This window comes from Herpailurus yagouaroundi, unplaced genomic scaffold (genome assembly GCF_014898765.1).
Source record: "Herpailurus yagouaroundi ecotype Mexico unplaced genomic scaffold, PumYag 196, whole genome shotgun sequence".
NCBI classification, from domain to species: Eukaryota; Metazoa; Chordata; class Mammalia; order Carnivora; family Felidae; genus Herpailurus; species Herpailurus yagouaroundi.
The window spans coordinates 11,479,485-11,506,264 of record NW_024412427.1 but is presented as its reverse complement, the minus strand read 5'-3'; the positions used below and the strand labels follow the sequence as shown (position 1 = coordinate 11,506,264).

The 26,780-nt window shown below is 41.0% G+C and overlaps 1 protein-coding gene across 6 annotated transcripts in view; it reads left to right on the top strand.

Moving 5' to 3' along the window:
* Positions 1 to 15,668: 15,668 nt before the first annotated feature.
* Positions 15,669 to 26,780, top strand: part of ASIP (agouti signaling protein) — a 73,527-nt gene continuing 62,415 nt past the window's right edge. The window contains exons 1-2 of one of the 6 annotated variants that reach the window (XM_040447291.1): positions 16,460 to 16,659; positions 17,105 to 17,149. Coding sequence is in view for 1 of the 6 variants with exons in the window: in XM_040447287.1 (XP_040303221.1) it covers positions 16,612 to 16,659; positions 17,064 to 17,149 (134 nt within the window). In the remaining 5 variants the exon portion in view is untranslated. Of the gene's footprint in view, positions 15,760 to 16,459; positions 16,660 to 16,969; positions 17,150 to 17,478; positions 17,774 to 26,780 lie in introns of those variants that run through there. The other 5 variants (XM_040447287.1, XM_040447288.1, XM_040447292.1 and 2 more) reach the window with 5 other exon arrangements.

Sequence of the window (26,780 nt, the reverse complement as noted above, 5' to 3'; positions counted from 1 at the left end):
AAGAAAGAAAGAAAGAAAGAAAGAAAGAAAGAAAGAAAGAAAGAAAGAAAGAAATCTGTTGGATTCTGGTTGTACCAGGGATCTATCATGGCTAAGTGATGTTTCAAATTATCAAACTGCTCCAAAACCATGGACAGGAGGCCCCTTCACAGCAGGGTGAACTCCAGGGAGACCTAGACAATGCCTGAAATTCAATTGCACCAAATCCTTTTTGGTGTCCAATATTAAGTTTTGTGCATTTTAATTTCAGGCTGCTTCCATATTAGAAATGTGTTAGAAAAGTAGCCTTAAAGCAAAATAACTCACACCAGGGAAACTCCTGCTGAGTTGGTAACACTCTGGGAGGTAAAGATCCTTGAAGCAGAGGAGGGCAGGAGCAGGAGAATATAGAGGGCCCTTAGCCCTGAAAGCTCTGAAGATCTGGAAGGCCAGATAAAGGGGTCAGAGGGGTAGCCCCACAGCTTGAGATCATTACAGTCCAGGGTTGCATGAAAAGGAGTGGGAAGGCAGGGAATAGTTTTGGTCAGGCTACCAAAGTCACTGAACCAAAGCTCGGTCTCTGAGTTCACTGACCCTTCCCACTCAGCAATTTCCACAGGTAAGTCCAAAGGAGAATTACTTCAGGAATCTGATAATTTAACTCTGCTCTGCTGATAGAATGGTTTCATCACCAAAATTGGAAAGAAAATGGGTCAATGGTGATGACATAATTTACTGATGAGGTCAACTTATTTTTCTGCAAGGAGCTTGGCAGAAATTCTCTAAAACAATAGACAATCCCCAAATCATTTATATCTAACTTTGGGATTTAGAGTGGCTCTTGGCAGTAGTAGCATTCCTCATTATGTTTAACTTGGGTTGAAAATCAAAATGTGTAGTCTTTGGGAATGCACTGATTAATGAACGAGGGGAACAAAGAGGAACAAGTTGGTTATTTAGAAGTTGCCCTCGATGATCCATTGATAGTCATAAATGAATAATTCACAGAAGCTGGTTCTTTGTTAGAATCTGGGAACAGAGCCTCAGCACTAAACTAGGGTGGGCAGAAAGATTCATTGGACAGAAGATTTCTGAAATCTTTCTATAGCTGATTTATGCCCTTTCAGAGAGGAGGTTTTTTTTTTTTAATATTTATTTATTTTAGAAAGAGAGAGAGAGTGTGAGCATGGGAAGGGCAGAGAGAGAGAGGGGACAGAGGATCTGAAGCAGGCTCTGTGCTGAGAGCAGTAACCCCAATGCAGAGCTCAAACCCACAAATCTGAGATCATGACCTGAGCCAAAGTCGGACACTCAACAGACTGAGCCACCCAGGTTTATTTTCTTTTTCCTTCTTTCTTTCTTTCTTGCTTGCTTTCTTGCTGTCTTGCTTTCTTGCTTTCTTTCTTGCTTTCTTAATGTTATTTATTTTTGAGAGAGACAGAGACAGAGCATGAGCATGAGCATGAGCAGAGGAAGGGCAGAGAGAGAGGGAGATATAGAATCTGAAGTAGGATCCAGGCTCTGAGCTGTTAGCACAGAGCCCAATGCAGGGCTCAAACTCACAGACCGTGAGATCATGACCTGAGCTGAAGTTGGACACTTAACCGACTGAGCCACCCAGGTGCCCCGAGAGGAGTTTATTTTCAATCTTTGTTTTCCTTTGGCATCTAAAGTCCCTTCTCAGAAGAAAAGTAAATTCTCTGCTGTGGACTAGGGCCAGGTATGTAAGGTTTGTCAGTTTCATCTCTGTCTACAGGCCTATTAACTTTAAGGTGGATTTCCTCAAGGCTGAATGTCTAATGATGGTGTTTTCACCTTTCTTTTGGAGGGCCTTGAATTTCCTAAACTGACTTTGAGAAACTCAGATATTTATTTTATAAGTAGTAGATACAGATTTTATGTATCCATCACTCACGTTATCTGTGCAAAATCAAGAAAATATACCCAAATGGATGCAAACTTAGGGTACCAGTCCCTTACATACAGCAGATAAGGAGGATTCCTTGATGGTTTAAATGCAAGACACATCTGGAGCACTTCATTATGAGGGGGAACCTACTCTGGAGTTTTTTGCCACTTGAAAATGGGATAGGACCACTTTAAGAGTAAAGAAAGTTCTGGGGTGTCTGGGTGGCTCAGTCGGTTGAGCTTCTGACTTCTGCTCAGGTCATGATCTCACAGTTTGTGAGTTCGAACCCCACGTTGGGCTCTGTGCTGACAGCTAGGAGCCTGGAGCCTGCTTCGGATTCTGTGTCTCCCTCTCTCTGACCCTCTCCCGTTCATGCTCTGTCTCTCTCTGTCTCAAAAATAAATAAACATTAAAAAAAATTTTTTTAAAGAGTAAAGAAAGTTCTTTTTTTAAAAAAAATATTTTTTTAATGTTTATTTATTTTTGAGACAGAGAGAGACAGAGCATGAACGGGGGAGGGTCAGAGAGAGGGAGACACAGAATCCAAAGCAGGCTCCAGGCTCTGAGCTGTCAGCACATAGCCCGACGTGGGGCTTGAACTCACAGACTGTGAGATCATGACCTGAGCCGAAGTCAGACGCTTAACCGACTGAGCCACCCAGGTGCCCCTAGAAAGTTCTTTATTAAAAACTAGATCCCCAGGGTGCCTGGGTAGCTTGGTTAAGTGTCAGACTTGGGCTCAGGTCATGAACTCATGGTTTGTGAGTTTGAGCCCCATGTCGGGCTCTGTGCTGACAGCTCAGAAGCCTGGAGCCTAATTCAGATTCTGTGTCTCCCCCTCTCTCTGCCCCTCCCCCACGTACACACACACACACACACACACACACACACACACACACTCTCTCTCTCTCTCAAATAAATAAATCTTTTTTTAAAAAAATGCTTTAAAAAAAAAAAAAGCCAGATCTCAAAGTTAAAAGAGGAGAAAGAATTATTCTTTTCAAGCCTCAGTCCTTAGGACCGATTTTACTTTGCTAATTTATGGCATTTCCATACCTTGCTTAGGCTTTAGGCTGAGCCTGTATCTGCTGGTGGTGGGAGATAAGGGAGTGCCTTTCAGAAAACCTGTCTTTCTCTTGGGTTCCTAGGGTCCTATTTGGACAATTTGTTCTAATAATACGATTTTATTCAGTCAGCAGCTCCAGGTATTTATTGAGCATCTTTTATGCATGCCACCCTATCCTAGGTGCAAGAGAGGATGCAAAAAGAGAAATCCGATGAAATTTACAAAATGTTGTAAAAGGGTTTACACAAACTTGTAAAGGGAGTGAAGGTGGCCTTTGAAGATCCTGTTGATTCACTTCTAGTATCTAGTGGCCCCAGTTTTAGCTCCCACATCCCAGGCCTGATTTACTCTCATGCATCAAAATTTTTGTTTCTAAGAGGTTAGGGCTTGTACCAATGATAGTACATGAGATGATATTGAGTTATATAGAATGTGATTTTAGGTGGTAAATGGACAAACGTAAAACAACAAAGAATCACATCATGAGAAAGTAATTCCCTTTGTAGTCTTCTTTGAAGCCTGGATTACAGGTGGAAGAAATCCTCATTTGGGCCTAATATATCATTAACATAATCCAACATTTATCAATCTCCTTTAAAAAAAAAATAGACCTCAGGCCTGGAGGGTTTTTTTTGGCAACAGTAGCTATTTAGAACTTAATGACACTGCTTTATTCATTCATTTTCTTTCCTAGGGTTATATTCTTTTTATGACAAATGAACTGATATGATATAAATTTTCCTTCTTACATCAATGTATTTAAGTTTTGGAAAAGATAGTTGATTTTGTAAAAAATTAAACAATAATATAGGTGATATGGGGATGTGATTGAGATACTAATGCTATTATCGAAATGACTGAAGCTTAGAAACATTTCTTTTCCTCAACTCCAACTCAACCAAGGTTACTGTTCTTGACCCATTCCTGCCCTCTGCTTGACCTAAACCAACTCAGGATTGAGGTAAAGACTGTTACTGGGTCAGAATCGTATTTCTCCAATATAAACATTACAATAGGGCTTTTAGGTCTTGGGCCTAAAGAGACCATTATAATGGTAGGAATTTTTGAAGAGATAAGCAAGATAAGATACTTGTAGTAAATGAAACTTCCACAATGACAGTATTGAGTGCCACTCATTTGGGCTAATCCTCACAACAACCCTATGAAGCATTTATAAGATGAGGAAACCGAGGCATAGGGTGGTTAAACAAAACATTTTCTCTGTCACTCAACCAACAAGGATCAGGGCTAAGATTCAAAAGCCAAGGTTTTTTCACTACACCTTCTGTCTTGGTGCCCAGAACCTCTGTGCGTACCTTCTCGTTCCCCCTGAGTGTAAGATAAAGCAAACCCTAAAAAAGCCACATGGATAAAGTCTGAGGAAATCAAGGAAATGGGAACAAGTATACAATACATGGTGAAACTGAGAGATGTTATGGAAATATGTTCAGAGTGGCAAGGCCACTTAGAGGAAGTGAGGACTCTACCAGAGTGATACCGTCCTTGCATTCATCTTGCATTCACATCAGAGTGCCCTGCCTTCTGCCACACTGGCTCACAAACATCCTTGTAGGGTCAGCCCAGCTTTGATGCCTTCTACTGCCCCCAAGCACTGAGGAAGGAGAAAGTGCTCTTAATGCCTTATTTCTGTCTCTTGGAAAAGATACCTCTCCTCCTAGCCTGCAGTCCTTCCTCAACTGGGTCTGGTGGACTGCTGTTTCAGGGCACATAGAAGCAGACACACTACATCTGCTTCTGGAGACAAGCTACTTGCTGAGCTTCTGTCAGCTCTGCCACTGTCCCTCCACAGCCTTTCTAACCCAAGGTCACAGGTCAGCTGTGCTCTTAACCAGGAGTCTTGGCAAGAGTTTCAAGTCCCTTGGGACCCCTGGCTGGCTCAGTCAGTAGAGCGTGTGACTCTTGATCTTAAGGCTTGAGCTCAAGCCCCATGTTGGGCGTGTAGCCTTCTTAATTTATAAACAAACAAACAAATAAATAAATAAAAGTTCCAAATCCCTTCAGGAATCCTACTCTGTCATGTTAACTCAGAGCTTCGAGTCAATAGCTGGGAATTAGAGCTTCGAGTCAATAGCTGGGAAAGACAGTGTCAGGGAGAAGGACTGGGCCTATATCCTGCCCATCCAAATATACTGAATCTATTGCAGCCTTGGCATCATCACAATCACACCGGACTTAACCAGTTAGTTTACAGAGCCCCTGACATGGGAATTGAGTAAGGTATAGGTGTGAAGGCAGCTGGTAAACTCTGAAGCCCCAGAAAAATGTATATGATGATACTACAAAAGGTTTCCTAGCCCATTCCAGAGTTTAGTCCTTGGATCTCTTTCCTTTTCTTTATTCCTATTCTCCTTGGGTTATTTCATCTGTTCCCCTGGTTTTAATTATGATCTATAGGCCAGTAACACCCAAAATCCACATGTCTAGCTTACATCTCTCCCTAAAACTTTACCTTTTATTTTGAATGGATTCCTAGATATCTCTATTTCAGTGTATACCAGAGATACTTTAAAGTAAACAGAACTCACCTCCTTCCTCACTAAGCCTTGCTCTTCCTTTAGAATTTAGCATCTGATTGGTAATTCCATCAGCCACACAGTCACCTGAGCTAGACACTGGAGAGCCTTCACTGATTTTTCCTTTGCTTCATCCCCTTGCATGCAAGGCCCTTAGGTCTGTTGTTTCTTCCCCAAACTCACTAATTCAGGTGCTCATTTTTCTTTCCCCTGTATGATTCTGCTTTAACTTAGATTAGTTTCTCTGGTCTCCTTGTCTCCAGATGTGTCACATCAATCTCCCCTCCACACATCTGCGAGCATATTTGTAAAATTAAATCTGACCATTTGTTTCCCTTGTTTAAAACCCTTCAGCAACACTATGGGATATGATCTGGGCTCCTTAATCTGATATACTTAAGTCTCTCTCTGTCTGCTTCTTCTGACCCTTAGGGCCCTTCCTGCCCCCACCTTTGTTTCTCTCCTCATTACCTTTGCTATTGCTGGCCTTTCTGTCTTAAAGGTGGTCTCCTTCTGTCGTCAACCTCCTATCCCCACATAGATAATACTATTCATCATTTAAGATTCAGTTCAGACATCACTTCTTCCAGGAAGGAAGACTTCCCTGTCTAGTCCCATCCCCTCATCCATCAGGTGCTTACATATCTTATATGTACCTCTATCAGTGCACAAACCCCATTTATTGTTGTTATTTACTATCTCTTATAATTACATTATACTTCTGTGTCTCTTCTCCTGAACTGTAAGCACTTTGCAGGCAAAGACAATGTCTTTATATCCTCCATTTCTAGTATAGTGCATAGCATAAACTAGCTCCCCAATAATTGTTTGAATAATTGAATGTCAGAAAAATATTCTTAGGTTTAAAAAATCTCTATTTAATAGGGCACCTGGGTGGCTCAGTTGTTAAGCATCTGACTTGGGGTCAGGTCAATTTCTCACAGTCTGTGGGTTCAAGCCCCACATCAGGGTCTGTGCTAACAGCTCAGAGCCTGGAGCCTGCTTTGGATTCTGTATCTCCCTCTCTCTCTGCTCCTCCCTTGCTCGTGCTCTCTCTCTCTCTCTCTCACTCTCAAAAATGAAAAAAACATTTAAAAACAATTTTTTAATATCTTTAATAGTAAAAACAGAAAATATTAGCTAAACCTTAGTTACCTGGCATTCTCTTGCTCCAAATCCCTGAGCATTTTAGCTAGTGAACTAAATGAAATTTTCTGAATATATTTATGCCAAAAATTACATAGTGCCACTGCAAAAAGACATTCCTTAAACATGTCAGTGCCCAATTTGGTGATTACAGGTCTTGGCTTTTCCCCTTGTCTTGGCATACTGGGTCTCCAAAGAGCTCCAGCTGGAAGAGACACACACATCTCAGATAGTCTTCTCCCCAAACCAAGTGGGGGTCAGAGCTCTGGTGTGGCCACCTGGGGGCAGTGCAGACTTGCATATGGGTTTCACAGCTGAGCTTGGGGAGCCCTAGTCCTGAGCAATCCCAGTTTTGTGTGCTATTCTGTCCAGCAAACTTTCTTCCCATTTCCAGGGGACCTTAGCCAAGTCTACCTTTGATTAGGCTCCCACTGAATTGGTAAGAGAGGGACTGGAATAGGCAACTTCATAAAGCAGCATGCACACCCATACACACATATCCTGGAACATTTCCAGCTTCCAACTCCTGAGAGGCAGGTTAACAAATCAAATTAGAGGTTTCTTTAAGGCAAGAAACCTACATACTTTAAAGGAAAGGGTGAAGGCTGGTGTTAAACACTGTTAACAGGTAACTCTTCGTTCCATGACATACAGTCACGGAAACATAGCATTTCTTAGTTTTCTAAATTAAATATCCTTGGCTCCCATCCACCAGTGGGTAGAAAATCCAAAACTCCAACCTTAGTCCTTTTTCAGGGGCTTATAGGTATTTGGGGAAACTCTCTAATCAGTGCCCGCCACCTTGGAGCTCTTTGCCCAGGACAATTGTCTATTCTAGGACATTTTTGCTAAGCCTAGCTAGGGGCATGGAGACTTCTGCTATGGCTCCCAAATAGCAGTGCCTTTGCTCACCTCCCTGAGCACACTCATCCCCATCACTCATGGTTCTACCATCCCAGGGGTCTGTGGGACAGTAGGAGCAGGACCTGGCTGCACAAGGAGACTGCAGTGCCCTTTAGCACCATCAGCTCCAGAGCCAGACTCAGGAAATTCTCCTCCACCCTCCTCTAATCCTAAAAGCACTTCTTACTCTCAGAAAGAAAAAAAAAAAAACCTTTTGTCACCTCTGAGACTCTGGACTGATTTCAAAGACAAAAACCTATTGAAGTTTGTTTGTTTGTTTGTTTGTTTGTTTGTTTGTTTCTTGAGGTGAGAGAAGTCCTGGTCTTCAGAACAAAAGGACCTGGTCATTCTTTTGGGGATGGGGAGTATAGAGAAAGGTAGGAAAAATTCGTTCTTTCACAAAGAACAAAAATAGCTGACACCACAGAAAATAAGACCATAATTCATCAAGCAGTGTAGCCCATCAAACACTGAAGAAGAGCCTATCTCATACCTTGTTCCAGAGTGTGGGGCCTCTCCAGGAAGAGGCAGTAGGCCAAACTGTAGGTGGAGATCCATATTATCCTGTGCCAGGATAATATGCTTCAGATTGGAAGTAAGCTGCAAACAGGCTCTGCCATCTTCTGCTAGGTTCTGTATTAACTGGGGAGGGCGTTGCTGGTACATCCAGGTTCCAATTCCCAGGAGCTGGTCTGGTTTAAGCCATCTCATTTCCTGGTCTGAGGAAGGACTTTGAAGAGAGAGACAGAGACAGAGTATGAGCAGGGGAGGGGTAGAGACAGAGGGAGACATAGAATCTGAAGCAGGCTCCAGGCTCTGAGCTGAGGTGGAGCTGTAACTCACGAACTGTGAGATCATAACCTGAGCTGAAGTCAGACGCTTAACTGACTGAGCCACCTAGGTGCCTCTAAACTTTTTTTTTTTTAATGTTTATCCATTTTTGAGAAAGAGAGAGAGAAAGACAGTGTGAGTGGGGGAGGGGCAGAGAGAGAGGAAGATATAGAATCCAAAGCAGACTCCAGGCTCTGAGCTGTCAGCGCAAAGCCTGACACAGGGCCTGAACTCACAAACTGTGAGATCATGAGCTGAGGCAAAGGTGATGCTCAGCCAACAGAGCCACCCAGGCGCTCCTGAATTTTACAGTCTTGATGCATGTCTTGCTTATCTCACCCTAGTTTGTCCACCGGCTGCCCCTGCCTGAGCTATGTGGAGCCCTTGTAGTTCAAGGGAAGTGGGGAGTGACCCACTATGTGTGAGACAGTTGATGGGACACAATCATCTCACCCTAAACTTGGGTGAGAGTTGGGGGCCCAGTATCCAGTATCCTGGCCTACCACTTCTCCCAGGCCCTCAGCTGGACTGTATTAAAGCTATACTTGTGAGGTGCATTGAGATCTCTGGGCATCAAGCCAAGAGTCCTTTGATTGATTTTTGTCATAGATGGAGAGAATTTGCTAACATAACTCCATTCATTAGGGTTCATAGAAAGATCACTATAGAATCTAGGTTGTTTTGGTATGACTAAATCCACATCCTTCAGCATGGCCCATAATAAGACCAGCCCTTCACCACTTCATTTCATCCATATTTCTAGCCTCATCTCTGGCCATTTCCCCATGTACACTCTGCTCTCATCTCAGGAAACAATTTGGTCTGCCTGCTGTTTTCCGAGCATAACAAGTACTTTCATGCCTCCATGTCTTTGCTTGTGCTGTTTCCTTGCCTGGAATACCCTTTTTCTTCCTCTCTGTCTGATGAATTCTTTACTTATTTTGAAGACCCAAATCAAATGTCATCTCCTCTATAGTTTCCCCTGACATGTTCCCTTAATGAATTTCATAACACTTCTGAAAGACCCATTTTCATGTAGTTGTTTCTTATGTGTCTCCTTATCAGATGGTGAACTCAGTGAATGGCCTGAGAACTCAAGGAAGAGCAACTCCTGATTTTACTTCCTCTCCTCTTCTTCTTCAACCTATGATTTCATTCATCTTTGTATCCGCAGCTCTTAGCATAATGCTGGGCACATAGGAAATACTTAACAAAGGTTTATTGACTATGATGAAAGCTGGAAGGCATCAGACAAAATGTGGTTGTTCTTTTATTTTCACTTTCTATTTCCCCTTCTCAGAAGATTGGTTACTGGTCCCAATTTCCTCTCATGATCATTTCTGTTCTTTCTGGCCTATGCATACCATTCCAATTTTACCTAGCTCTCCTTGGCTAGCTCTCCTAGTCTCAACACTCCACTCATGTATTCCATTGTTCAGCACATATTTATTAAACACCTTCTGCTCCACAGGCACTATTCTAGGCACTGAAGATACAGCAGTGAACAAGATGGAGGGGATATTTTCATGGAGTTCGCATTATGGTTGTATAACTTAGACTGAAACAAGTAAACAAACAAGATACAGGTATACCTTGGGGATATTGCAGAGTCAGTTCCAGACTACCACAATAAATGAATATCTCAAAGCAAGTCAAATGAATTTTTTGGTTTTCCAGTACATATAAAAGACCCTTCATTGCAGTCTATTAAGTGTGTATTATGTCTTTAAAAAAAACACGTACAGGGTGCCTGGGTGGCTCAGTCGGTTGAGCATCCAACTTTGGCTTAGATCATGAACTTGCAGTTTGTGAGTTTGAGCCCTACATTGGGCTCTGTGCTGACAGCAGCACAAATAATAAATAAAACATTATTATAAAAATAATCTCAAACATAAATAAAACATTAAAATAAAATAATTCAAAGAAATAATAATAAATAACTAATATATAAGTAAATAATAAAGATAAATAAAACATTATTAAAAACAATCTCAAAAATAAATAAAACATTAAAATAAAATAAAGTAATTCTACATGGACATACATTATTAAAAAATATTTTGTCTGGTCTCATGAGTGGCTCTGTTGGTTAAGTGTCCAACTCTTGATTTCAGCTCAGGTCATGATCTCACAGTTCAGGGGATCAAGCTCCACTTTGGGCTCTGTGCTGACAGGACAGAGCCTGCTTGCTATTCTCTCTCCCTTTTGCTCTCTGCTCCTCTCCTGCTCACACGCCCATGCACACGGGCACACTATCCCTCTCACTCTCTCTCAAAATAAAATAAATAAAATAAACATCTTGTTGCTCAAAGGATGCTAGCCATCCTCTGAGCTTTCAGCTAGTCTTGATCTTTTTGCTGGTGGAGGGTCTTGCCTTGATGTCGATGATTGCTGACCGATCAGGGTGGTGGTTGCTGAAGGTTGGGGTGGTTGTAGCAATTTCTTAAAATAAGACAACAGTGGAGTTTGCCACAATTGATTCTTCTTTCACAAATAATTTCTCTGTAGCATGCGATGCTGTTTGATAGCACTTTACCCACAGTAGAGCTTCTTTCAAAATTGGAGTCAATCCTCTCAAACCCTGCCACTGCTTTATCAACTAAGTTTATGTAATATTAAAAAAATTTTTTTTAATTTTAGAGAGAGAGAGAAAGTGGGGAAGAGGGGCAGAAGGAGAGAGAGAGAGAGAGAGAAAGAGAGAGAATCTTAAGCAGGCTTCATACTCAGTGTGCAGCCTGACATGGGGCTCGATCCCATGACCCTGGGATCATGACCTGAGCCGAAATCAAGAGTTGGATCCTCAACCAAGTGAACCACCCAGGCACCCCACTTTGCTAACCAGTGTAAGAGGCCTAGGTTTCAGCCTATTTCAGCTTTTGACATGCCCCCTTCAATAAGCTTAATCATTTCTAGCTTTTGATTTAAAGTGAGAGACATCTGATTCTTCCTTTCACTTGAGTACTTAGAGGCCACTGTAGGGTTATTAGTTGGCTTAATTTCAATATTGTTGTGTCTCAGAGATTAGGGAGGCATGAGGGAAAGAGGAGGGAAAGAGATGAGGGAACAGCCTGTTGGTGGAACAGTCAGAACATACACATTTATCAATTAAGTTTGCCATCATATATAAGCATGGTTGGTGGCACCTCAAAATGATTACAACAGCAAAGATCACTGATCACAGATCACCATAACAAATATAACAATAATGAAAAATCTTGAAATATTGCAAAAATTACCAAAATGTGACATAGAGACATGAAATGAGTAAATGCTGTTGGAAAAATGGTGCCAATAGACTTGTTCAATGCAGGGTTGCTACAAACTTGCAATGTGTAAAAAATACAATATCCACAAAGCACAATAAAGTGAAGCACAAAGAACAATAAAATAGGGTCTGCCTGTAATATCAAATAATGATGAGTCCTAGGAAGGAAATAAAGTGATATAACAGGGAGTGGAATGGGGATCACATGAGAGAGGTTGGTCAGATAAGCCCTCTCTGAGGAGGAGACATTGAAATCTAAGGACAAGAAGGAGATAATTACATGGGGATCTGCTAAAAAAAAACAAAAAACAAAAAACAAACAAAAAAAAAAAAACACAAAAACAAAAAACATTCCAAGTGGAAAGGTCAGCAAATGCGCAGGCCAAGACAAGACCAGATGACTGGAAATTATAAAGCATGATATAAAAACACAAAATATTACTTACAGGTTTTCCTTAGCCTGTCACCATCCCTTCATCCCTTTCACATAAGAGCATCTGTGATCCCTTCTGAAAAGTGATTGACTTCCTCTAACCTTCACCTTCCTTACTGATCAAATCACAGAATTTTCTTCTAGCAAATCCCATTGAAGCTCATCTGACGTTAATTTGACTACAGCTATCTTGGTGACTGAAGCACCAATCTATGGGATTAGAATTTTGTGTGATCCCTTCGGTCAGACACTACTTCCCTTCCCCATCTCTTCCAGAAGGACTAGGTCCTGCGCTCTTATCTCTGGGGAGGATTATCTCACCAGAGATAGAATGAGGCGGAAATCTGGGGGTAGCATGGAGGGGGAAATGTCAGTTCTTTGGACAGACACCCACAGGTGCCTGAACCTGCAGTCCACCTCTTTGAATTTAGGAATGTACCCCCCCTCCACACTGCATGTTACCATTGGGCTGTTATGCCCAGCTGGGAAAGAATATCCAAAAGAGCTGGCGTCCTCTTTTAGATGCCAGAGCAGTTGCTTAAAGAGGCCAGAGGGCTTCCTGCCACCGGAGACATGAAATGCTCTCAGTAAGCCAGGAGCCAGAATCAAAACCATATGGTTTGCTTTGCAGTAAAGATCACAGGGCCTGGAAAACTAGAGGAAGGAGGGCCAGCCAGGGGACAAGCTTTTTGGGGTAAGGGGGGAGGGTGCCTACCCTAATCCTGGCAGACCTGTACTCACAAGTATAGCCCTCCTGCCTAAGGGGCCTCCTGTCCTTGAACTCCTGGCCCATTCAGACTCTCCTCATGTCCAGACTGGTAGAAGTTCAAACAACAAAGGCTGGAAGAATGGGATTACTACTCCCTGGAACATCAGGATTCCCTAAAAGCCTCCTGACCAGATGCCCCCAAAATGGAAACTGTCCCTGTTTGTTCTTGTCTCTAATTAACTGACATATCCCACATCTTAAAAATATTTTTAAAAAGCAGCCCTTATCTGCTTGCTTACCATGTATCTAAACAGATTCATATTCTTTAAGAGGGGGTCTTAGATTTTTCCAAGGTGCTCCTGAGGGAGAATCCATAAGCATTCAAAGAAAGCCATGCTAATAACCCCTTCAAAAAGGATAGACTACATGGACCCAGTGTGGCAAGCCTGGATTTGGATCTGCTTGGGACGTTAAATGTGAGAGCTTGTGTTAGTCCCAGTGGGTTCCTGTCCTTACTGATTTATGAGCAGGGATTGTTTATGGACCAACTGGGGAGAAGGTGCTGCATGCCTGAAACTGGGGTAGCCAGCAGTGTCTTTTCCTTTGCAGACCAAGACCTAGGCACCTGAGGAAAGGTTGAATCCAATTCCCACTGTCTGCCTACTATCTCCCTGTTCCCCAACCCAACCCATGGCTTCAGTGGCTCCATGAAAAAAGCATGCCCATTTGTGGGCAAAGTTCTATGTTCACATGTTCACATGTCCGCATGTGAATGCAGAAGAGTTTGTTGGAGATGCCTTTGTTTTAGGGCCCAGGCTGACCCATAAATGGGAGGAATATTCCAGGTAGCCCATTGATATAGGAAAGGGGTAGACCCTAGTGCCTTAGAGTTGATAGCCTGCCTCATAAGCCTCTCTCACAATCTCTTCACCCAGGGCAGATCTGCAACTTGCTGGGTCATGGAAGAAAAAGCAGAAGCAAAATAAATAAAAGAAACATTGGGTTTTCCTAACTTTCTTCTACAACTATTTTCTTGGATGGGAAAGGAAACAAAAAATCTGATAAACAGGATGGTTCTCCTTCTGGGCTTCTGTTGAAAGTGAGTGTTTACAAGGTTCTGGGTGATGAGTGATTTGAGGGTAGGACTTTGTCTTAAGCTTCCCAAAGTTGTAAGGTTGACCCCTTCCCTGCCTGCCAAACTCCCTGACTTGCTCCCCTATATGTTAAGGAGCAGACAGCAAGCTTCTGGAGCCCTTGGGCTCCAAACATGCCCCTTGATACTAGCCATTAGGGGCACCTGGGTGGCTTAGTCAGTTAAGTCCAGCTTCAGCTCAGGTCGTGATCGTAGGGCTCATGAGTTCAAGCCCCACATCGGGCTCTCTGTGGTCAGCATGGAGCCCACTTGGGATCCTCTGTTCTCACCCCTGTCTCTGTCCCTCCTCAGCTCTCTCTCTCTCAAAAATAAATCAACACTAAAAAAAATACTAGCCGTCAAATACATGGGACTAGAAACTTCAAACATGTACTTACAGAAGATTTAGAAAAGCTGGAGCCAAGGCTTTGCTCATCTTCTGATATTATTTCTCATTGCCCTTCAAGGACTACACACAGAACCCAAGGGACTGGCTATTTGGGTGAGTTCAGTGAGGCATTGCCAGTCATATTCTGGTCAGCCACAAAAACAGTATTAAATTAAGTTTCAGACAAGCTCACTAGAGAGTATTAGCCACTACTGGGTTGGCAGCATTCTTTTGAAGTTTTGACCCAAATAAGTTATATTTTTATTTTTATATGTTTAATATTTTCTTGTATAGACCCCATCATATTTAAACTTCACAATAATACTATGCTTTGGAAAGGGAAAGTATGAATATCACAGTTATATACATGAGGAAACAGACACAAAGAGATTTAATGACTTGCCCAAATTTATCTAGCTCTGTTCTTACCAGAGTCAGGACTAGAACGTTGATTTCCTAACTTCCAGTTCAGTGCCTTTTCCATTCTGCCTTAAGAGCAAATATTCTCAAAAAAGTTGCATTAAGACAGCGGTACTTGGCAATCATTGGACCCCTTCCCTGGGCTCCCATTATAATTATGGGGTCTTCCTTTTTCAAGGCAGTGTTCTCCTTTGCCAGAATGTGCCACCCCAGGTTCATATACTGTTCCTGTGCATGGAAACCCACAATCAAGTTACATACCATTATCTCAATTCATTCCCCTGTATCTCCATTGAGGATATTATTTACCCACATTACTGATAAAGAAGCTGAAGCTCAGAGAAACCAGATAAATTAGCTTAAAATCCTAAGGCTTGTAAGTGGCAGAGCTGACACTCTTTCCCTTTACCCTAGAGATGCAGAAACATTAGCCATAAATGTAATCAAATATAGATCTTCTCCTCAAGACATGAACATGTTTGTGGACTTGACTGCATGAGTCATATTCTAGGGATGGGACACCAAGCAATTAGTAGAGAACCTCCAATTTCTCCAGAAGTGGCAAATACTCCTCCCACTGGGTATCCACACAGAAACATGTAAGCATGCTCACGTGGCATGTGCTGCCCCACCTCCCCCTGCCAGGGATTTGGTCACAGCTACAGCATCTTGACAACCTATTTATTTAAAAATTTTTTTTTCAACGTTTTTTTAATTTATTTTTGGGACAGAGAGAGAGCATGAACGGGGGAGGGGCAGAGAGAGAGGGAGACACAGAATCGGAAACAGGCTCCAGGCTCCGAGCCATCAGCCCAGAGCCCGACGCGGGGCTCGAACTCATGGACTGTGAGATCGTGACCTGGCTGAAGTCGGACACTTAACCGACTGCGCCACCTAGGCGCCCCTTGACAACCTATTTAAACCAACTTGCAGTAAGTGGCAGCAAAGTATCATTCCCTGGCAGGCTGAGTCATTGAGCCACTGCAGACTTTGGAAGAAAGAATCATTAGCTGAAACATTCAAGAACCAGGGGGTCCCAGAGAGGAGGTATGTAATAAATTCCATCCAGATGTTGGGATTGGCTTGCTTTCTTTCTTTCTTTCTTTCTTTCTTTCTTTCTTTCCTTTCTTTCCTTTCTTTTCTTTCCCTCCCCCAATCACACTGAAAGAGTGAACAAGTTGTTTTCACCTTATCAAACAAGGTGGGAAGAACATCATTTCCTTTATTCTTGGGTGGGTCTGCACCAAAGGATCAAGAGGGCTAACAGAATCTGGGTAATTCAGGGTGGCATCTGAACTATCAGAGAGCACTGTGTACACACGAAAGAATTATACAGATAGGTAAATGATATTGCACATACTTCAGCAAAATCCAATTAGAGGTCTCCAAGTGCATTGCAATTTAGAGCTTCCACACTATTTTACCTATGGTGTAGGCAGCCTGTCTGTTTAAAATCCTTCTAAGAAATTATGGCTGTACAAACTGGTCCAACAAATAGCTGAATATGGACACTGCTCTGTTAGGGGAAGGCAGACCTAGCTGTAAGTATTATGTTTTATCTCATGGCCTGGAAGCTTTGTCATGCTTTATGGCTAATAATCGGGTTATTAAATAACTCAAAAAGTCCTCTCCAGCAGTCCAGGCTCTACTGGGGTTAACTTTTGCTGTGGGGCTAGGGTGAGGAAAAACAGATCTTCCCAAGCTGCAGCCTCAATTGACATCCCCTTTACCCCACACCTGAGCTCCTGCTCCCTGGAAAAGAAACCTGAGTAAAGACAGCTGTGGCAGCAGAGAAGGGTTCTTCTTGGCAGTGGCTGCTTCTGACTTCAGAGATGTGGACATTAAACTAGAAAGCAGTGCTGAGAGAGAGGACCAGGAAGTAAATGACACTGGGAAATGAGAAACTCAGGGAAGAAAGGACCTGCCTTTCCTCCTCTCAAAAAGGTATGCTTTGTAAGGTTCACCTTTTCATCTGGACTGGTGAGTCTTGAGAGTTTTAGTCCTTACACTACTTTAACAGAACAAAAGAATCTTACCTGTTTAGTGGATTAAATAAACAAGCCAGCAAACAAAAGAAAACATTTTTGAGGTGTTTTTGCTGAATTCCTGTCAATTATTTATATTCCTTTATATTCCTTTAAACATGCTTGTTTTGGTTCTTTTAAGTTTTGATTGAAATCCGCAGTGGAAAATATGTTTCAAAGGGGGGGAAAAAAACACCCAACACACTTCTGTGTCTTGCATTTTGACCCAGCCCACAAAACTATTGGAAGAATCTTGCAGACCCACCAGAGATCCCCGGATTCACTTGGAGAATCATTGATCTATAAACAACGTCTTGATTTCAGAACCCTTCTTTTGATCTGGAATTATCTGTTATTGACCACAGAACTGCTACTGACGATTCCTGGGACAGGGGCCTGTATAGTGAGAGGTGAGCCCCAGTGTGGGAAGAAGAAATCTCTTTCTCTTTCTCAGCGGGTGTTTTGGTACAGTACGATATCTATACTTAGTATATCTATGGACTCAATTTCTTCTCTTTTCCTCCTCCTTCCTTCTTCTTTTATATCTTCTGGTTTTTGTTTGTTCATTTCTTCTATAGTAAAAATTTCCCCCAAGCCTTGGTGCCTAGGTGATTTTTGCCTGGCATGTTCCACTAATTGGAGTTTTGGAATCAGTTTCTTATTTGGGTGCATAATTTTTCTAAATATTTAAGCACCTAAATTATTGTAAAAGCAGCTGGCCACTGCCCATGCCTTGTAGGCAGATAGGTGAGATGGCACCAGAGAAGAGAGGGCTTTAGGTCTCTACCCTTCACCGTGCCAGAACTCAGGGCTCTGTTGAGATACATGTGGGAAAGAAGAACCTTCATGGAGGGAGCGGCCATGTTGCAATGAGCCGACAACACAGACAATATGAAGAGCAAATCCAGGGAGAAATGGAACCCTGGAAGCATGAAGTTACAAATCTCCTAACCAGGCTGTGCCCTGAGAATGCGATAGTTCCTTTGGTCAAACTGCTCTGAAAATAAAGGAAAAGACACTGACTCACGTTGAAGGTAAGGAGAGTGTCTGCATCTTCTCTGCTTAAACCACAGGGATCTGATTAAGGATCGGGACACTAAACACTGATGGCTTCACTGGGCACAATCGTCGGCAGGAAGGCCCCAGGCAAAGGTAATTATCAGGAATGGGGGCCCATTATAGCCTTTTTATTTGGTCACTCAAACATCCTGTCAGACAGATGTAGAAAGGAGATCGACCCTTACCCCAAAAGAAGTAAATCATAGGTTGAAGTATTTGGTTTCAGTATCTGTCAGGTTGAGGCTTTGAAAGGCAGACCTGTGGTCTAGGAAACTACATTCGGGATTCTATTACCTTGGGGCTCTGAAAATTCAAGGATATAAGGAAATATATAACCCAGATTGAGACAATTACTTTTAATTGGCTGTTTTGCTGTCGAGTGCAATAACCCCCATTTTGTGTAACTGGCTCTGAGTTAGAATGCGGTCTTTCTGGGAGAAGGGCTGTTTTTGGTTCTTCAAGAAACTCTGGAGGAATCTCAAAAGTTAAAATAACCTAAAATTTGCCCCATCTCTTGGTTACACCATGCATGTTGGTCTCTTCCAAGCACTTCTGCATATGGATGGGTAAGCATTCTAACAAAGATGCCGTTAGAGTCCGGGAGAGGGAAGCAAAGAAGCCAAGTATCCAGAGTTGGGCAAAAGACGTAAAGAACCAGAGCCAGAACACTAGTCAAAAAGAGAAAGGAGTTCTTATAAAAGAGAAATAGAAAATAGGAACTAAAAAATCAGATAGGGGGTGAGGGATAGGGAGAGCCCAGAGTCTCATCTTTGATTGAAATAAGAAAGAATATAATTCAGAGAGGAAAATATATACAAAGAAGTAGATTATGATTTGAGAGAAAGCAGACTTCAGTTGGATAGGGAAGATTTATTGAGACTTTGGGGAGAAAATTGGAAAGAACTGTAAAGCTATAGTATATCCTATTTAAATACCTGCGTAGCTGGATCTGGGGGCCAAAATAATCCCTCTAGCCCCTAGAGGTCTGTGTGTTGCTCATAGGGCAGCTATCTTGAGGAAAAAGAAGAAAAGTGGGAATGTGGCAGAGGGTGGAGAGTTCCATAAGCCCCTCTAATGGCCCCCACAAGGCAGGGTTCAGCCATAAATTGCCTGCTAGGCAGCCACCAGTTTCGTCTCCATCTGTTCTCCAAACCCGTGCTTACAGAGTCTTTCTTTATATTCAGGTGTTTTTAAAAAGAATCAGCTTGAAGCGAAAGTACTAAATTCAAAACATTCTAAACCACAATTTGAATCTTGTTTAAGAGAAGAAAGGATGAGAAGTGTGACTCTATTCATTTGTTTAGAAATAGTTGTTGCAGACGGAATCCCAGGCGTTACATGTTTTAATCTTCCCTTGGTTTATTCTGCTCTCAAGTGCCATGGGGCCTCATTCAATTGTCAGTAATCGGGCTTTTAGAAGGGAGAAAAGCGGTTATTTGAAATTGACTCCTTATGTCCTATAGTTGCACCACCTGACATTTGCTTCCAGGGAAGTGTATGCAGTGCTGACTGACTGGCTATCTGCTTTAAGTGGGTTCAACTGTGAAATAAATTAAGAGGCCATCTCCATCCTCGCCATCACTTTAAATTAGGGACACAGAGAAAAACTCACTAGACCCTAGTGAAAGCATTCATGGCTTGGAGCCTAGCCTCAGAGTGGTCAGGTGGCCTGGCTCACAGGGGTCCTCTTTCACAAAGCTCAGGAGCAGAAATGAAGGGACCAGTTTCTGGTACTGCATCTACCTTAACTGCCTGTGAGGCTTTAATCTAGTCATTGAGATGCTCAGGGCTGCCATCCTGTGCATCCAATGGGAAAGTGAAGACTAGCCTCCCCTACTTGCAAGGATGCTTGTGGATAAGATGACAACCAAAACTATCTGCCTTAGCTGGGGTAGAGAGAACCAGGTCAGAGAGAGAGAGAGAGAGAGAGAGAGTACGTTGTGGTAACTGACTTTATCACTTCATTGCTTGCTTTTTAAAATCCTCATCTCCTTCTCTGAGCTCCTGAATAGTCTGGAAATATTTTTATTTTCTTTTAAATAAAGTTTTCATTGAAAGTTTTTCTGTTTTTGTTGAGCAAAAAAGTCTTCACCATGTGAACACACCCAGGAAACCAGAACCTAGACGTAGAAATAGGACATTATCAGTGGCACCTGGGTGGCTTAGTCGGTTAAGCATCTGACTTTGGCTCAGATCACAATCTCACAGTTTGTAGATTCGAGCCCCACATCAAGTTCTATACTGACATCTCAGAGCCTGGAGCCTGCCTTGGATTCTGTGTCTCCCTCTATCTCTGCTCCTCCCCGGCTCGTACTCTGTCTCTGTCTCTGTCTCTCTCAAAAATAAATAAACATTAAAAAAAAAAAAAAAAAGAAATAGTACATTATCAGCACCCAGAACACCCTCAGGCCCTTTAAGTCCCTTTCTTTCCAAGGGTAACCACTAATTTGACTTCTAACACCATGATTAAGTTTTGCTTGTTTGGGGGGCTTTTATATATATATATATATGTGTGTGTGTGTGTGTGTGTGTATGTACTTTTTAAATGTGTGACTTCTTTTGCTTAATACTGGGTTTATAAGATTTGTTTATTTTATGTAGTAATATTTTGCTTATTCTCTTTGTATGGTATTTCATGAATTAGTATGCCACAATGTGTTTATCCATTCCCTTATTAATGGATGTTTAGGTTTCCAGTTGAGGGCCATTATGAACAGTTCTACTGAAAACATTCTTGAATAGTTTTTTGATGAATATATGAATATATTTCTGTTGAGTTATCTAGAAGTGGAATTGCTGGGTCATAGGACATGTGTAAGTTCTATATTAACAGATACTGCCAGTTTTTCAAAGTCATTTTCCCAAGACCAAAATCATTTTACACTCCCACCAGCCATGTCTGAGACTTCTGTTTTTTCTACATCCTCACCAGCACTTGGTGTTGTCTCTTTTACATTTAGCCATTTTGGTGGATATTTTGTGGAATGCTTTTGTTTTTAATTTTAATTTTCTTGATGAATAACAAAGTTGAACATCTTTTAACATATTCATTGGCCATTTGGATATCTTGTTTTGTGAAATATTCAAGTCTTGAGCCTGTTCTTCTGTTGGATTGTCTGACATTTGTATTGGTCTATAAGAATTCTTTAAATATTAGATCCTTGTGTACGTGTTGCAAATATCATTTCCCATAATGCTTTCAAGTCACATTGGAGCTTGAGGCAAAACAACAGAGAGGTGCCTGGGTGGCTCAGTCAGTTAAGTGCCTGACTTCAGCTCAAGTCATGAACTCATGGTTTGTGGGTTCAAGCCCCATGTCAGGCTCTGTGCTGACAGCTCAGAGCCTGGGGCCTGCTTTGAATTCTGTGTCTCCCTCTTTTTCTGCCTCTCCCCAACTCACACTCTGTCTCTCAAAAATGAATAAACATTTTAAAAGAAGCAAACAATGGAAATACTGATCCTATCTTTATGTAAAATTTTGATATTTTGGTCATCATGGGGGTTTTTTGGCATTAATATTTATTTGTAAAAATATTACATTAATATCTTGCTTGTCTTGATTACTGAATTTTTGGCACCTCCTTAAAAATTTGTGTCCACACCAAGTACTTCACTTGCCTCACGCTAGTCCTGGCTCTTATTCCATTCTGCATCTTGTATTTTTACTCTGTTTATAGTGTTACTTGTTGAAAAGGAGTTCCTAATTTTAATGAGGTCCAGTTTTTCATAGTTTTATAGTTTTCTTTTCCTTTATAGTTAATACCTTTTATTTTTTTAAATGTCTAATGTCTGGGGTGCCTGGGTGGCTCAGTCAGTTAAGCATCTGACTTCAGCTCAGGTCATGATCATGATTTGTGGGTTCAAACCCCATGTCAGGCTCTGTGCTGACAGTTTGGAGCCTGGAGCCTGCTTTGGATTCTGTGTCTCCCTTTCTCTCTGCCCCTCCCCCACCCACACTCTGTCTCTCAAAAATAAATAAACCTTAAAAAAAAGAAATTATAAATTTTTAATGTTTATTTATTTATTTTGAGAGAGAGAGAGAAAGAGCAGAGAAAGAAAGGGAGAGAGAGAGAGACAGAGAGGGAGAGACAGAGAGAATCCCAAGCAGACTCTGTGCTGCCAGCGCAGAGCCCAAAGTGGCGCTCCAACTCACGAACTGTGAGATCGTGACCTGAGCAGAAATTAAGAGTCTGATGCTTAACTGCCTGAGCCACCAGGCACCCAGTTAACATCTTTTTTTTTTTTAATTCTGTTTAAAACATTTCTCTTACATAAATTCATGAAGATATTCTTCTATGGTTTCTTCTAGAACAGTTCTGTCCAATAGAACATTCTGCAGTGATGGAACTGTTCTCTAGATGTGCTGTCCAGTATGGTAGCTACTAGCCACATGTGGCTCCAGAGCACTTGAAATGTGGCTAGTATGTCTGATGCCCTGAATTTTAAATTTTATTCACTGTTAATTGAATTAATTAATTGCGGCTAGTGGCAAAGTAGTCTATGTTGTCCACCTGGAATTGATTTTGGGGTATGGCATGATGTCAAATTACCTTTTTTTCCCCCCTCTGTATAGATATTCAGTTGACCTAGCATCATGTCCTGAAAAGACTGTTAATTCCTCACTTTTATAATTAACCAATTGTTTGCATGTGGATCTGACTCTGGAATGTCCATTCTTTTCTATTTGTCTATTAGTATGTCTTTCTGCCAATTCCATACTGTTACAATTATTATACATGATAGAATAATTTCTTTACTGGTGTTCCCCAAGACTGTCTTGACTAGTCTTAAACTTCTGCATTTCCAAATGAATTTTAGAAAAACTTTGCAAATTCCACCAAACCAAACCAAACAAAAAACCCTCCTGGGAGTTTTTGGGGGGATTGTATCAAATCTGTACATTAATATGGGAATCTTTTTTTGTTTGTTTTGAGAGAGGGTGCAAGTGAGCAAGGGGCAGAGAGAGAGGGAGAGAAAGAGAATCCCATGCAGGCTCTGCACTGTCAACACAGATCCCAAAGCAGGGCTCGAACTCACCCAAGGTGGGGCTTGAACTCACTCAGTGCAGGGCTCAGACTCACAAATTGTGAGATCATGACCTGAGCCGCAGTTGGATGCTAACCAACTGAGTCACCCAGGAGCCCTTAATAAGGGAATCTTTATTAAAATTTCCTATCCATGAATATGGTATAGCCCTCCATTCACTGAAGTCTTATTAAGATTTTTTGATAATGTTTCATAGTTTTCTGTGTAGAGGTCTGGCAGTTCATTCACTGGGTTTATTCCTTATTTTATATTTATTATAGTTAGGTAAGTAGCATATTTTAATGTCCAGCTTTTTTTAAGTTTTTTTTTTTTATTTTAATTCCATTATAGTTAACATACAGTGTTATATTAGTTTCAGGTATACTATAGTGATCCAATAATTCTGTATATTATACAATGCCCATCATAATAAGTGTACTCTTTAATCGCCATTACTTGTTTCACCCATTCTCCCCTCCCCCCACCTTCTCTCTGGTAACCATCAGTTTGTTCTCTATAATTAAGAGTCTGTTTATTGTTTTCTCTCTCTCTCTCTCTCTCTCTCTCTCTCTTTTTTCCTTTGTTTGTTTTGTTTAGTGAATTCCACATATGAGTGAAGTCATATGTATTTGTCTTCCTCTCACTGACTTATTTTGCTTGGCATTATATTCCACATCCTCCCATGTTGTTGCAAATGGCAAGATTTTATTATTTTTTATGGCTGAGTTATATTCCATTGTATATATACACCACATCTTCTTTATCCATCCATTTATTGATGGACACAGGCTGCTTCCATAATTTGGTTATTGTAAATAATGCTGCAAAAAACATAGGGGTTCATGTATCCCTTTGATTAGTGTTTGTATATTTCTTGGGTAAACACCCAGTAGTGTGATTACTGGATCATAGAGTAGTTTTATTTTTAAATTTTTAAGGAACCTCTGTACAGTGTTCCAGTATGGCTGCTCCAGTTTGTATTCTCACCAAAAGTGGACAAGGGTTCCTTTTACTCCACATTCTCTCCAACACATGCTGATTCTTATGTTTTTTATTTTAGCCATTCTGACAGGTCTGATGTGATATCTCATTGTAGTTTTTTTTTTTCTCATTGTAGTTTTGGTTTGCATTTCCCTGCTGATGAGTGATGTTGAACATCTTTTCATGTATTTGTTGGCCATCTGTGTGTCTACTTTGGAGAAATACCTGTTCATGTCTTCTACCTATTTTTAAATTGGATTATTAATTTTTTGGGTTCTAAGTTTTATAACATTTTATGTATTTTGGATACTAACCCTTTATTGGTTATATCATTGAAAATACAGTAAAACCTTGGTTTGTGAGCATAATTTGTTCTGGAAACATGCTTGTAATCCAAAGCATTCATATATCAAAGCAAATTTCAAGAACCGTTGGCTCAGTTGTGATCATGTGACATTCAGCATTAGGTATGACTCATATTGCAAGACATCTCTTGTTTATCAAGTGAAAATTTATCAGAAATATTTACTCATCTTGCGGAATACTCACAGAACAAGTAACTTGCAATCCAAGGTTTTACTTGGATTTATCTTTTCCCATTCCATAGGTTGCCTTTTAGTTTTCTTGATTATTTTTATCATTGTGCAGAAGCTTTTTATTTTGATGTAATCCCAATAGTTTATTTTTGCTTTTGTTTCCCTTGCCTCAGGAGACATGACTAGAAAAATGTTGCTATGCCCAATGCCAAGAAGTTACTGTCTATCCTCTCTTCTAGGATTATTATGGTTTCAGGTCTGACATTTAGGTCCTTAATACATTTTGAGTTTATTTTTGTGTGTGATGTAAGAAAGTGGTCCATTTTCATACTTTTGCATGTAGGTGTCCAATTTTCCCAACACCATTTGTTGAATAGACTGTCTTTTTCCCATTGCATATTCTTGCCTCCTTTGTCAAAAATTAACTGACCACATAATTGTGGGTTTACTTATGATTTTTCTGTTCTGTTCCATTGACCAATGTGCCTATTTTTGTGCCAGTGCCATACTGTTTTGATTACTACAGCTTTGTAATATAACTTAATGTCTGGAATTATGATACTTCCAGTTTTGTCTTTCTTTTTTTTATTTTTTTAAAGTTTATTTATTGGGGCTCCTGGTGGCTCAGTCGGTTAAGCATCTGACTTTGGTTCAGGTCATGATCTTGTGGTTCATGGGTTCAAGTCCTGTGTTGGGCTCTGTGCTGACAGCTCAGAGCCTGGGGCCTGCTTTGGATTCTGTGTCTCCCCCTCTCTCTCTGCCCTTCCCACAATCACACTCTGTCTGTCTCTCTCTCTCAAAAATAAATAAACATTTAAAAAATTTAAAGTTTATTTATTTATTTTGAGAGAGAGAGAGAATGAGAGAGCATGCAAACATGAGCAGGAGACGGGCAGAGAGAGAGGGAGAGAGAGAGAGAATCCCAAGCAGGCTCTGCATTGTCAGCGCAGAGCCTGACAAGGGGCTCGATCTCACAAACCATAAGATCATGACCTGAGCCAAAATCAAGAGTCGGATGTTTACCTGACTGAGCCACCTAGGTACCCCCAGTTTTGCTTCTTTTGCAAGATTGCTTTGGCTATTGGGGGACTCTTGTTGTTTTATACAAATTTTAGGATTGTTTGTTCTAGTTCTGTAAAAAATGCTGTCAGTATTTTGACAGGGATTGCATTAAATCTGTAGATTGCTTTGGATAGTATAGACATTTTAACAATACAGTAAAACCTTGGTTTGTGAGCATAACTAATTTCAGAAACATGCTTGTAATCCAAAGTACTCGTATATCAAAGCGAATTTCAAGACCATTGGCTCAGTTGTGATCACGTGACATTTGGCATCATATACTAATATTGCAACACATCGCTCATTTATCAAGTTAAAATTTATTAGAAATATTTGCTCGTCTTGCTGAACACTCACAGAACAAGTTACTCAAGACCCAAGGTTTTACCATATTTTTTTTTCAATCCATGAGCATGGAATATTTTCCATTTGTTTGTGTCATCTTCAATTTCTTTCCTCAATGTTTTACAGTTTTCAGATGACAAGTCTGTCACCTCCTTGGTTAAGTTTATTCCCAGGTATTTTATTCTTTTTGATACATTGTAAATGGGATTGTTTTCTTAATTTCTTTTGGCTACTTTATTATTAGTATATAGAAATGCAACAGATTTCTATACATTGATTTTGTAGCCTACAACTTTCCCAAATTCATTTATCAGTTCTCGTAGTTTTTTGGTGTAGTCATAATGATTTTCCATATATATTATCATGTCATCTGCAAATAATGAAAGTTTTACTTCTTCCTTACCAATTTGGTTGCCTCTTTCTTGTGTGATTGCTATGGCTAGGACTTCAAGTACTATATTGAATAGAAGTCATGAGAGTGGACATCCTTGTCTTGTTCCTGACCCTAGAGGTAAAGGTCTCAGGTTTTCACCATTGAGAATGATGTTGGCCATGGGGTTTTCATATATGGCCTTTATTATGTTGAGGTATGTTCCCTATAAACCTACTTTGTTCAGGGTTTTACCATGAATGGATGTTGTGCTTTGTCAGATGCTTTTTCTGCATCTATTGAAATGATCATATGGTTTTTATGCTGTATGTGATGTATCACGTTAATCGATTTTCAAATATTGAATCATGCTTGCATCCTTGGAATAAATCCCACTTGATCATGGTGAATGATTTATTTTATTTTTTTTATTTTTATTTATTTATTTTTTTCAACGTTTATTTATTTTTGGGACAGAGAGAGACAGAGCATGAACAGGCGAGGGGCAGAGAGAGAGGGAGACACAGAGAGAGAGGGAGACACAGAATCGGAAACAGGCTCCAGGCTCCGAGCCATCAGCCCAGAGCCTGACGCGGGGCTCGAACTCACGGACCGCGAGATCATGACCTGGCGCAGTCGGTTAAGCGTCCGACTTCAGCCAGG